A 14035-nucleotide genomic window follows, 5' to 3' on the forward strand; every position below is an offset into this window, starting at 1 on the left:
AAGATGAGGGAGGGGCTTTGTGGGATGGGCAAGGATGCAGAGGGCGGGGATTGATGATGATGGCATTTATTAAGCGCTTACTATGTGCAAAGCACTGTTCTAAGCGCTGTTAGGGGCGGGGCCTAGAGGGGCGGGGCCTGGATACGGACGGTTGGGGCCTAGTCGAGGAGGGGCTCTTGATGGGAGCAGGCCCCGCCCCCGCTCATTCATTCCTATTTATTGAGCGCTTACTGTGTGCAGAGCACTGTACTAAGCGCTTGGGAAGTACAAGTTGGCAACATAGTGGCCCCTGGCCCCGCCCCCTCTTTACCCCCGGGCGGTAAAGAGGCGGGGCACGAAACGTCGGTGCTTTGGAGGCCTCCAGAGAGGGGAGGAGCAGGAGGAGGAGGGGAGTCCACGAGCTGTCAGGGAGGCAGAGGGGGCGTCTCCCATGCTGCTGGCCGCCGCGGCTGGTAGGTGCCCGTGGGGCCCGCAGCCTGGTTGTTGCATTCGGTTACCAGGGCTGCGAGCGATTCCTGGCAGCCCTGCCTGCCACCGCCAGCGGCTGCTGCACCAGCAGCAGCTCTACCTGCAGCAGCTACAGTAGCCCTGCCAGCAGCCTTGCAGCAGCCTCAGCGCCCCCGATCAGAGTGTCCTCGAAGGAGCCAGTGTGAGGGGCATCCCGGAGGATCGCCCAGCCTGCTGGCCCGGCCTCAGCGGGGCAAACACAGCCCTGCAGCCAGCCCTACAGCCAGCCCTGCAGCTGCCCTACAACCAGCCGTACAGCAGCCCTGCAGTCAACCCTACAACCAGCTCTGCAGCCAACCCTACAACCAGCCCTGCAGCCAACCCTACAACCAGCCCTGCAGCCAACCCTACAACCAGCCCTGCAGCCAACCCTACAACCAGCCCTGCAGCCAACCCTACAACCAGTCCTGCAGCCAACCCTACAACCAGCCCTGCAGCCAACCCTACAACCAGCCCTGCAGCCAACCCTACAACCAGCCCTGCAGCTGCCCTACAACCAGCCCTGCAGCCAACCCTACAACCAGCCCTACAGCAGCCCTGCAGCCAGTCCTACAACCAGCCCTGCAGCCAATCCTGCAACCATCCCTGCAGCCAATCCTGCAACCAGCCCTGCAGCCAACCCTACAACCATCCCTGCAGCCATCCCTGCAGCCAACCCTACAATCATCCCTGCAGCCGTCCCTGCAGCCAACCCTACAACCATCCCTGCAGCCAACCCTGCAGCCAGCCCTGCAGGGCAAGAGGTAAAAACAAACAAACAAACAAAAAAAGAGGCAAAATCAGGGTCGAATCTCCAGCAAGTTTGCGACCCTCAGTTTAGGTTCGGCGCGGGGACGGGCAGGGGGTTCAGGGCTGGGAAGGAGGAGCGAGGAGAAGGGACCAAGTGAAAACATCTCTAATTTTTTTTTTACATTTCTGAGTGATCATTTCCCTGTTTGCACATCTTCCGAGCCAGCGGTCAAATGGTGCCGCTGAGGTACGCAGGCGGTGCCCTCTTTTCGTGATAATGGTGGTGATCATTACTATCAGCTGGGAGATACACAGCCCTTGTGTGTGTTTGTACATATGTATTACTCTGTTTTATTAATGATATGTGTTCAGTCGTGTTTATTGAGCGCTGTGTGGAGATCACTGTACTAAGCGCTTGGGAAGTACAAATCGGCAACATATAGAGACGGTCCCTACCCAGTAAACGGTATATATCTATACTTCTATTTATTTTTGTTGGTATTGACGCCTGTCTACTTATTTTGTTGTCCGGCCCCCCCACCCCTTCTAGACCGTGAGCCCGTTGTGGGCAGGAATCAATCAATCGTATTTATTGAGCAATTACTGTGTGCAGAGCACTGTACTAAGCGCTTGGGAAGTACAAGTTGGCAACATACACAGTCCCTACCCAACAGTGGGCTCACAGGGATAATAATAATGATAATAATAATAATAATAATAAATAGTGATGGCATTTATTAAGCCATCACAGTCTCACAGTCTTAACCCCCATTTTTACAGATGAGGTAACTGAGGCACAGAGTAGTTAAATGACTTGCCCAAAGTCACACAGCAGACAATTGACAGAGTCGGGATTTGAACTCATAACCTCTGACTCCAAAGCCCGTGGTCTTTCCACTGAGCCTGTCTGTATCTGTTGCCAAATTGTACTTCCCAAGCGCTTAGTACAGTGCTCTGCACACAGTAAGCGCTCAATAAATACGATTGAATGAATGAATGAGATATGGGGGCTCTAGGCTCTTTCTCTCACCCCCTCCCACTTCCTATGAACATTTTAGGAGAGGCCGGGTAGCGGAGGCTGGCGGCACAGGTAGCAAAGATAAATGCTTGGATTTTTGTAGGAGTTGAATCCATCTAAAAGCAGTGTAACAAAATCAGTGTGTTACATTGAGCCTACACTAGAGAGCAAAATAACTTTCATGGAGGGATAGGCATGTTTTCAGACTAATTGTGCGTCGTGGCCCAGTGTCCCGTGCAGAATGTTGATTCATTGGGGGCAGGTGCACTGCAAATGACATCGAAATAATACCAAGAAAAAGGGCCCAGTAATAGTACCAGAGGTTGTCCGTAGCCTTTGGGTACAGGAGAGCTTTCCTATAACGGTCTTTAAATGTTGTTCTGAGCCCAAATTTGAGCCAGTTATACTTAATGAGTTGAGCTGTCCTCAGAACGTTTGAGATTTAGTTTCTGTGCCTGGCAGTGTGGGAGAAACGTGTGATTTCGTCAGCATTCCCCGTGAATGTGTATCCTAATGAGGACTGGAAGGAGATTAGAGGGCATCTCCTCTTTTATGATTTTATAGTAATCCCAATATATTTTACACAGAAGCATTTTCGGAAAGAGAAAATCAGAATTTGTGGCTGTCCAAAAGCATTTTAATAGTCCACCTTTAAAAGATGTTAGAAATTATTGTATCATGAAGACCCACTTTGCTGATATACTCAACTTGGTAAATTGAAACGTAGTTTTTTTTTTCACTTTCAGAATGTCTGGTATCTTTTCTGCTTAGAGGAATAAAATATTCCGTAGTTAATGTGAACATAAATGACTTCACATTATAGATGTATCATTTTCAATCAAACTGGTGCTTGTCTTCGCACTCTTAGGTCATTACCAACTTTTTAAATGAGTATGCAGTTTGTTTCTCATATAGCTTATGTTCTTCCTTATTTTTGTGTTTCCTAAAGATTCTTATCAACCTGACCTTCCTTTCCCCCATTTAGTAATTCTACTTCTCTTTGGTCCTGCTATGGTTTTCTGCAAGAAAGAAAAGGACATAAGTTTTTAAAATGAGCTAAATATGCAAGCTAGAGATATTTAGATTAATGTGCATTGGATCCTGCAGTATAATCGTCTGAGTTGCCAATAACTGAAACAGGATGTGTATAGGCCCAAGACTTGACAAAATTGTGCTATCCTTTTGTCACTCTAACTGTGGTAGGCCACACCCTAGGTGCCATACGTTTGACCATATTGGCTGTCCGTTCTGTAGGAGCTCACTTGACTTGATGTTTTATAAACATTCTTGTGGTTTGATCTTCTGTGACTTCCCCACTCCCAAAAAGGAATGTTAAAATCTTAGCTGTTAATAACAATTATAATGATGATGGTATTTGTTAAGCGCTTACCATGTGCTAAGCACTGTTCCAAGCACTGGTGTAGATACAAGGCAATCAGGTTGTCCCACGTGGGGCTCACAGTTTTAACCCCCATTTTACAGATGAGGGAACTGAGGCCAAGACAAGGTAAGTGACTTGCCCAAGGTCACACAACAGACAGTGAGTCTGTTGTTGGGTAGGGACCGTCTCTATATGTTGCCGACTTGTACTTCCCAGATGCTTAGTACAGTGCTCTGCACACAGTAAGCACTCAATAAATACGATTGAATGAAAGTGGCGGAGCGGGATTAGAACCCACGACCTCTGACTCCCAAACCTGGGCTCTTTACTCCTCCTACGGAATATGCCTTTTCTAAAAGCCAAAGACTTATGAATTATTTTGCTTCTGATGCATAATACTCATGTGGAAAGTGTAACACAATAACAGTTACGCCGTAATTGGGATGATATAAGGGCTAATGAGTTAGCTGGGCTTCAAAGGAAAAAAAATCAATATTGTGTACTCTCCTGAGAACAATTTAATTTTCACCTTCCTCAGGTGAGAGGTTTATTCCTGCTCCCGGGGTCTTGCCAAGTGCTTGATAATGTGCAAGTGATCACCTGAGCAATAATTTCCAAAGCCCGTGCTCTTTCCACTGAGCCACGCTGCTTCTCTGATGTGCATATAGCTACAATTCTATAACTCTATTTTATTCTGACGGTTTTGACACCTGTCTACACGTTTTGTTTTGTTGTCTGTCTCCCCCTTCTAGACTGTGAGCCCGTTGTTGGGTAGGGACCGTCTCCATTGGTTGCCGGCTTGTACTTCCCAAGCACTTAGTACAGTGCTCTGCACACAGTAAGCGCTCAATAAATACGATTGACTGACTGCTTTGGTGTTACACCTTCTCTTGATCCCTACCTCACTCCAAATTGGAGCTATCGGGAACAGGCAATCTGGATGCCACACTATTGTAGAGGTGGAAAGTAGATCCGGATGACGCAGCCTTTTATGAGCCCACGTGCATCCAACAAGCCAGAAAATTTAGCTTAGATTTATTGGTCTCTCTAAAGCCAGAAGTCATCCTTGTTGCGTTTCTGTGCTTGCAGACCAGGACGAATTAAATTCGGAGTGGAAGGAGTGAAGTAAGATTGGCTATTTTTTTTTTTTTTCATTTTTAGGCCTTGCATTTCTTAGCTTAGGTATGTAAATGGATGTTTGCTTGGCGACTAGACCGGTGTTTGTTGTTCATTGTTCCACTAACCAATTACGTAAATCTTGCTTTCCTCTCCCTCTACGTTGTAAACTCCTCGAGTCCAGGGACTGAAAGTAATTTCTTATCTCTGAGCTCTGACCTTAGATCGGAGTCATTAACCAATTGTAATTTATTGAGCACCTACTCTGTGCAGACCACAACACTTAAGTGTTTGGGAGAGTAAAGTAGAAGACACAGTTCCTGCCCCAAATGACTCTATAGTTTAGAAAGGGGCACAGACAAAATAACTCCATAAATAGGAGGAGGAAGTTTTCAAGTATAAAATAAGTTGTACAAAAGTGCATTGAGAAGTAGTGAGTCAAGTATTTGCTAGGTTGGGCAAAAGTGTTGAGAAAGTAGGGAAGATGTAACCTGGGGAGAAGAAAAAATTAGTCGAGAAAAGTCTCCTGATAGAGGTGGGATCTCATAAGGATTGTTAAGATAGGAAGAACTTTAGTTTGGGGGTGGTGGGACATCGAGACCGTGCATTTCTAGACTGTGAGCCCTCTGTTGGATAGGGATTCTCTATATGTTGCCAACTTGTACTTCCCACGCGCTTAGTACAGTGCTCTACACACAGTAAGCACTCAATAAATACGAATGAATGAATTTGGAGGGGGGGAAGAGAGGGAGCTGGGGTGTAGTGGAAAGAGGAAGGAAGATGGAGTGCTTTTAAGCCAGTGCTCAGGTGTTTCTGTTCTGTTAGAGGTTTTTTGAGGAGAGGAAAGATGTTTCAGAAGAGTGATCTGAACCTGGAGAGAGGTTGGAGGCAGGGAAAACAGTAAAGAGGCTGAAACAGTTGTCAGGCTAGTAGTATGTGATAAGGTTAGGGTGGTGGCCATTTCAGGCCCAAAATAACATAGTCAAGTTGGTCGAATTTCCCGTGTTTCTTGATCCTCCCTGCTGCTCAGTTCTTGTCGCATTCACTTATTAGTTACCACTTCCAAAAGAAGGAAATCCCTCCATTGTACTTGGATATTTTGATACTCACCCCTACACTTAAGTAAATAGCATTATCTCCGTCTTTCCCCCCGCCCCCCGCTGTAGTTTATTTTAATATCTTTCTCCTCTCCTAGACTAAGCTCTTTGAGGGCAGGAATTGTGTTTATGAAATCTACCGTATTGTACTCTCCCCAAGTGCTCAGTACAGTGCTCTGTGCATAGTAATTGCCCAATGAATACGATTGATTAATATGCCTGCTAAATTTTTACAGGACTTTGAATCATATGATGAGCTTTGGGAGACTGTATGACCTAGTTCAATCTCAAATCTGTCACTGGCCTGTTTTCTGACCCAGGAAGTCACTTAACCTCTTTTGGCCCCAATTTTCCCATCTGTAAAATGGGGATAAGCTAGGTGGTGATCCCTGTGTGGGACAGAGGCTGTGTCTGGTCTGATAACTTGTATTCAGCACATAGTGAACTCTTAATACACGCCATAATTATGATTGTATTTCATAATTTTGTCATGTGCTGCCAATGTTGGTATTTAGCTTCTCAGATAAATTCTGGTCAAGAGATTGAAATCATTGTTTCGGTTTTTATAATCTCTATAAAATATAATCTCTACACGAGCATGTAATACACAAATTTGGATAGTCTCTGGAGTTTCCTAATTCTTGATTTCTCAATTCTACCTTTAAGAAAGACATTAGCATTTCAGGCCGTATTATTGTAGGCTGTTTTCTTCACAATACTTTTTTTTTCCAGTGGAGAAAGGGATTGAGTGCTAAATTGATTCATCCGATTTCTAATTTCTGTCTGGCTTTGTCTGCTGTTGTTTCCTAGCTACCACTATCTAAATTACATTTAGAGTTAGCTGTTGCAGTGTCCATTAACTTCGTCCAGCAGGTTTCTTGTTCCTTTCAATTTACTAAGCAATATTTTGGTATCTTGTTATCATTTTTGTATGCCTCTGGATCCTGATCCAGAAAGGTGAATTAGCTAAGTTTTGAGGCCCGTGAATGAACTGAACTGTGGAGTCTCTGCATTTCCAGCTATGCTGAGATTATCTTGCAAGTCAAAGGGTGCAGGGTACTCTGGTACACACTTGTATACTTGTTAAAGAGTACACATGGCCTTTGTCCCCAGGGAATATATATATATATATATATATATATATATATATATATATTTGTGTGTGTGTGTGTGTGTGTGTGTAAAATCTGAGACACAAGGCATGCAAACATACCATCAAGGAAATAAATGCTGTTTAGATTAATAAAGGATTTTAAAAGTCATTGTTGTTATTGTGCTGTAAGAGTAATCTTTTAGTTTAGGAGGTGTGAAAGAGGGTCTTAACATTGATGAATGGTAGGTTTGCTCAGTGTTTTGCCGTTTACATTTGTCTCTGACTAGATTGTTACCTCCTAGTGGGCAAGAGCCTTGGCTATATAATCAAATTGTGACTCTTGAAGTCCATGTCTCCAGATTGAGCAAGTTGTCTGTAACATTGCTTTGTATGCTACCAACAAGTGTTGAGTATTCATGTAGCATCATTTACAAAAACAGAAAAGGAGTTATTTTACTGATGAAAACCTGCCATCCAGATGGTCTTTAATAATAACTTACTATGTGCCAAGGTCTATACTAAGTAATGAGGTAAATAAAAGATAATCAGATTGGACACAGTCCCTATCCTGCAGTTTATCCCCATGAGACTTCCCATGAGGTTGTGACATGCCTGAGGTCACAAAGCAGGCAAGTAGTGGAGCTGGCACATAAATCCTGGTTTTCCCAACTCTGTCCCCTGCTTTTTCCATTGGGCATACTGCCTCATAAAAGTAGACTGAAATTTTGCACTTGGATCTGTACCCTCTGGGCATTTGGGATTCACTCCATTCTCAGCCCTACAGCTCTTTTCTTACCCATTATTTATTTATTTATATTAATGTCTGTCTCCCCCTTTAGGCTGTAAGCTCATTGTGTGCAGAGAACTTGTCTACCAACTCCATTGCATTGCAGTCTCCCAAGCACTTAGTACAATGTTGTGCATACCGTGAGCACTCAATAAATACCATTGATTGGAAAGAAGTCAGATTCTCCTCTCTGCCAGATGCGTGAAAAATACCTCCTAAATTAATTTTTTTTTAGCACACAAGTCCTTATTCCGCTAATACATTCCCAAGAGTTTAGTGCAATGCTCTGATGAGTAAATGAATAAGTAGATGAAAGGGAAATGCATATTTGAAGCTTTCAAGCCCAAGGCTATCATTTGGATTCTCCTTAAGTGCCCTCTTCCTTCCAGGCAGGAACCTAAATAATGAGGGGAGTAGAGCACACAGTGTGTGCTGGTTTTCCTGTAGTCATTCATAGCTCAAGGCATTCGGTCCACCTGACTGACTGTGCATTTACCCTTTGTGTCTTTTTACTTGAGCAGATAATGTATATGTATGTACTACCCACTGAGACTGTGCTGAAAACACAATAGGCCTTTGAGATGCATGGATTTTGTTTGTCTTATTCAATCTATGATGTTACAAGTTCAACTATGAACCCAAATACAGGAATTAATCATTTATTTATACTCCATGAACAAAGTTCTATTGGCATCCATCCTTGAATCCCTGCATTCACTTAATATATTTCAATTTTAAATTTGTTTCCTGAAAGATATTAAGTATCTCTTTGATAATCTTTTTAAAGCACTGCTTGGCCCTTTAACATGACCTAATTTAACCTCAAAGGAAAAAAAAACTAGCTTAATCTTTTTTAAATTCAAAAATGTCCTTCATTGGACTTTTGCGAGAGATTTATGTATCCAACTGGGGAACTATTTCTGGCAAGGGATGAAATGGCCATGGCCATTTCGTTTATGGTTTTCAGGCAGCATCCGGCTCATGGTCTAGTTATTTCTGATATATGCATCAAAGTCAGTGGGAAGTAGCATTGAGCCTGGGGTAGCCACAGTCCAGCCTCTCATCCAACCTTGACAGCTGTCCTCAAACCTTGACGACTCCTCGGCTATGACTGATGAAGGGACCTTGTCCCATGTGGCTCCCGGACAGGGTTAGGACAGGAGGGAGTATCTAAAGTTTTCTACTTTCCTAGAATGGCAAGGGAGGTCTTGATTGGTTGTCAGAGAACTGTGCTTCCTTAAGTGTGTAGCAGCAGTAGTATTTACTAAGCACTTACTGTGTGCAGAGCACTGTACTATAAGCACTGGGAAAGAATACATAGGTGCGAATTAGACATGATCCCTGCCTCTCAAGTGGTTCACCATCTAATAGGTTTGAGTGTAAGAATAGTTCAGAGCTTTCTACGCCTGGAATTTGAGGTTAGGATATTCCCCCCACCCCCAACAATTGACCCCAGTGTGTCCCAGTTCCTGCCCATAGCTTATTGCCCTTACAGGGGAGTCCTCCAGCTTCACCAAACCAGTCCTTTCCCTCCAAAAATAATCAATCATATTTATTGAGTGCTTACTTTGGAGCATTGTATTAAGAGCTTTAGAGCACACAACAGAGTTGGAAGACACGTTCCCTGCCCACAGAGAGTTTACAGTCTAGAGTGAGGAGTCTACAATTCCTCCACAGCCCACCTAATGGCACTTACTTCAGAAAGTGTTTCCTGGTTAATTGTTATAAAGGTCCCCCTTTTTCCATGACCAGTCCTGTTTTTTATATTATGTTATATTATTAGGACCCCGGCCCACGTCATCCCCCGGGACTGGAATGCCCTCCCTCTGCCCATCCGCCAAGCTAGCTCTCTTCCTCCCTTCAAGGCCCTACTGAGAGCTCACCTCTTCCAGGAGGCCTTCCCAGACTGAGCCCCTTCCTTCCTCTCCCCCCTCGTCCCCCTCTCCATCCCCCAATCTTACCTCCTTCCCTTCCCCACAGCACCTGTATATATGTATATATGTTTGTACATATTTATTACTCTATTTATTTTACTTGTACAAATCTATTCTATTTTATTTTGTTAGTATGTTTGGTTTTGTCTCCCCCTTTTAGACTGTGAGCCCACTGTTGGGTAGGGACTGTCTCTATATGTTGCCAATTTGTACTTCCCAAGTGCTTAGTACAGTGCTCTGCACACAGTAAGCACTCAAATACGATTGATGATTGATGATGATGATGACCTGAAACCTGCCAATCTGGTCCTCAAGTTTGCATATGGAATTAGCAACCTTTTGGCGTTTTTCCATCCTTATGATTGAGTCATACCTTGAAGGTCATTTTCAAACCTGCTTTACCTGAAGTAGTGTTCTCTTCTCCATACGTTCCTTTTAAAATATCTGGCTATCCAATGGCATAACACAATCCCATCCTCCAATTAGGTCACATAGTTTTTTCCTCTTGTCTGCATTCCCTAACTCAACTGTGTACCTCTTGAGGCCTGAAGAACCTGCTGTCTGTTATAGCAAATTTTTTTTAATTGAATAATTCATTTGCTGCCAATAAAACCTTTTGCTTCGGGGTAAGCAGGGTATTTAATTGAATTAGATCCCAAAGGCTGTCACGAGCTCTGCTTTCAGTCTCTCCCTCTCTGGTTTAAAGAACAAGAGAAAGTGGCCTTGGTTGGCATTCAGGAGATGGGTATCCAAATTAGTCTCCTAGTGTGGTAAAAATGAACGGCCCTGTGAAGGAAATTAATTTAATTTATCGTCACATTCCTAAGTCTTTGTTGTGAGTGATGTCTACTTCTTTTCCCTAATGTGAAGAGAAATTCCTAACTGAATTTGGGTAGCTCCACAGGTTGAGTCAACGTGGCTCAGAGAAAAGAGCCCGAGTTTGGGAGTCTAATCCTGGCTCCACCACTTATCAGCTGTGTGACTTTGGGCAAGTCACTTAACTTCTCTGTGCCTCAGTTCCCTCATCTGGTAAATGGGGATTAAGACTGTACCGATCAATCTGCGCATCAGGCAGAAACTCCTCACCCTGGGCTTCAAGGCTCTCCATCACCTCGCCCCCTCCTACCTCACCTCCCTTCTCTCCTTCTACTGCCCAGCCCGCACCCTCCGCTCCTCCACCACTAATCTCCTCACTGTACCTCGCTCTCGCCTGTCCCGCCATCGACTCCCGGCCCACGTCATCCCCCGGGGCCTGGAATGCCCTCCCTCTGCCCATCCGCCAAGCTAGCTCTCTTCCTCCCTTCAAGGCCCTGCTGAGAGCTCACCTCCTCCAGGAGGCCTTCCCAGACTGAGCCCCTTCTTTCCTCTCCCCCTCGTCCCCCTCTCCATCCCCCCGTCTTACCTCCTTCCCCTCCCCACAGCACCTGTATATATGGATATATGTCTGTACATATTTATTACTCTATTTATGTATTTATTTATTTATTTTACTTGTACATTTCTATCCTACTTATTTTATTTTGTTGGTATGTTTGGTTCTGTTCTCTGTCTCCCCCTTTTAGACTGTGAGCCCACTGTTGGGTAGGGACTGTCTCTATGTGATGCCAATTTGTACTTCCCAAGCGCTTAGTACAGTGCTCTGCACATAGTAAGCGCTCAATAAATACGATTGATTGATTGATTGAGCCCCATGTGGGACAACATGATTACCTTGTATCCCCCCAGCGCTTAGAACAGTGCTTGGCACATAGTAAGCGCTTAACAAATGCCATTATTATTAGTAGTAGTAGTATTTTGTTGGTTTGGTGTTTTTACTCCTTTTCCCTTCTCTCAGCTGTTCTTGGAAGTCACCTGGTCAGTTGCAGAAAACTGCAACTGAGCCATGGGGGCAGGAAACCTAACCAACTTTCCTTCAGGACCTTATTGGGAATAAGAACACACTAGGGGGCTGGAGATCTGAAAACAATTTGTTTGAGAAAAGACACCTCCCTCAAACAAAGGGTTGCCTCCCTCAAGTAAATAGTTGCCTTCCTCAGTCAAATAGTTAAGCTTGAAACTGCAAAGGAGGTAATTGGGAAAGAATTTGCAGTTGCTTTCCCAGGCTAGAAATACCTGTGGGGTGGCAATTTAATTTCTGAAATTCTACTGCTAAATTGGTAAAAGAGGAATATAACATAGTCAAATACAAACTGTATTCATCCAGTCGTATTTATTGAGCGCTTACTGTGTTCAGAACACTGTACTAAGCGCTTGGGAAAGCACAATACAACAATAAACTGACATTCCCTGCCCACAACGATCTTAGAGTGTGGAGGGGGGAGACATTCATTCAGTCGTATTTATTGAGCGCTTACTATGTGCAGAGCGCTGTACTAAACGCTTGGGAAGTATTAGTTGGCAACATATAGAGATGGTCCCTACCCAAAAGCGGGCTCACAGTCTAGAAGACAGACATCAGTACAGATAAATAAAATTAAAGCTATGTATATAAGTGCTATGAGGCTGGGAGGAGGGAAGAGCAAAGGTAACAACCTAACCTGACCACCTTGTAACCTCCCCAGCGCTTAGAACAGTGCTTTGCACATAGTAAGCACTTAATAAAAATGCAATTATAGGGCAAGCCACTTGTCCTAGTGGAAGGAGTCTGGGAGTGAGAGGACCTGGGTTCTAATCCCTGCTCTGCCACTTGTCTGCTATGTGACTTTGAGCAAGTCACTTCACTTCCATGCCTCAGTTTCCTTAACTGTAAAATGGAGATTAGGAGCGTGAGCCCGATGTGGGATAGGGACTGTGTCCAACCTGATTTGCACGTATACACCTCAGCGTTTGTACAGTGCCTGACACACAGAAAGTGCTTGACAAATGCCAGACATTATTATTATTAATAACTCCAGCTTAGTTCCTTTGCCTTAAGTAGAGTCACTTATTTTCTTCATTAAGAAGTTTGGTAACACGGTTGTGGCCCAGTTTTCAGCTGGCCTTTCCCCTACCAGGAACCTATTTGAGAATGAAGGCTTTTATATCCATCTTAAAAATAATTTCATCTCCAAGCCTCTCCCATTGTGATTCCTGCTCCTGAGTTCTGCAGTCTGAATGTACCCCCAGGGATCATATTCATTCACTCATTCAATCGTATTGAGCGTTTACTATATGCAGAGCACTGTACTAAGCACTTGGGAAAGTGCAGTGCAACTATAAACAGTGACATTCTCTGCCCACAATGAACTAACAGTCTAGAGTGGGGGAGAGACATTAATACAAATAAATGAAATTACAGATATATACACAAGTGCTTTGGGGCTGGGAGGAGGGAAGAGAAAAGAGATAAAATTACAGATATGTACATTAAATGCTTTGGGGCTGGGATGGTGGAAGAGCAAACTGAGCAAGTCAGAGTGACCCAGAAGGGAGTGGGAGATGAGGAAAAGTGTCAGAGAAGGCCTCTTGGAGGAAATGTACCTTCAAAAAGGCTTTGAAGCACGGGAGAGTTGTCTGTCTGTTAGATTAGCGGAGAGTGATCATTTCAGGCCAGAGGCTGGAGGAGTACTAGGGGTGAGACAGGCGAGATCCAGGCACATTGAGAAGGCTAGTACTAGAGGAGAGATGTATGTGGCCTGGGTGGTAGAAGGGGGCAAGGTGATGAAGTGCTTTAAAGCCAATGATGAAGAGTTTTTGTTTGCGAAGGTGGCTGGGCAATCAGTGGAGTTTCTTGAGGAGTTTGGGTTCACTTTCACCCCTCACATCCAAGCCGTCACCAAAACCTGCTGGTCTCAGCTCCGCAACATTGCCAAGATCTGCCCTTTCCTCTCAATCCAAACCACTACCCTGCTCGTTCAAGCTCTTATCCTATCCCGTCTGGATTACTGTATCAGCCTCCTCTCTGATCTCCCATCCTCCTGTCTCTCCCCACTTCAATCCATACTTCACGCCGCTGCCCGGATTGTCTTTGTCCAGAAACGCTGTGGACATGTTACTCCCCTCCTCAAAAATCTCCAGTGGCTACCAGTCAACCTACGCATCAGGCAGAAACTCCTCACCCTCGGCTTCAAGGCTGTTCATCACCTCACCCCCTCCTACCTCACCTCCCTTCTCTCCTTCTACAGCCCAGCCCACACCCTCCATTCCTCTACCGCTAATCTCCTCACCGTGCCTCGTTCTCGCCTGTCCCACCGTCGACCCCCAGCCCACGTCATCCCCCTTTCCTGGAATGCCCTCCCTCCGCACATCCGCCAAGCTAGCTCTCTTCCTCCCTTCAAGGCCCTACTGAGAGCTCGCCTCCTCCAGGAGGCTTTCCCAGACTGAGCCCCCTCCTTCCTCTCTCCCTCCTCCCCCCTCCCTCCCCCCCGCCTTACCTCCTTCCCTTCCCCACAGCA

General features: G+C 45.0%; 1 protein-coding gene across 1 annotated transcript in view; it reads left to right on the plus strand.

Annotated features, from left to right (window-relative positions):
- Positions 1–14035, plus strand: part of LOC119941778 (keratinocyte proline-rich protein-like) — a 41675-nt gene that overhangs the window by 22262 nt on the left and 5378 nt on the right. The window contains exon 5 of the mRNA XM_038762270.1: positions 501–1250. Within this exon, the coding sequence (XP_038618198.1) occupies positions 501–1250 (750 nt within the window). The remainder of the gene's footprint in view (positions 1–500; positions 1251–14035) is intronic.

This window comes from Tachyglossus aculeatus, chromosome 2 (assembly GCF_015852505.1).
Source record: "Tachyglossus aculeatus isolate mTacAcu1 chromosome 2, mTacAcu1.pri, whole genome shotgun sequence".
In the NCBI taxonomy this organism is placed as follows: Eukaryota; Metazoa; Chordata; class Mammalia; order Monotremata; family Tachyglossidae; genus Tachyglossus; species Tachyglossus aculeatus.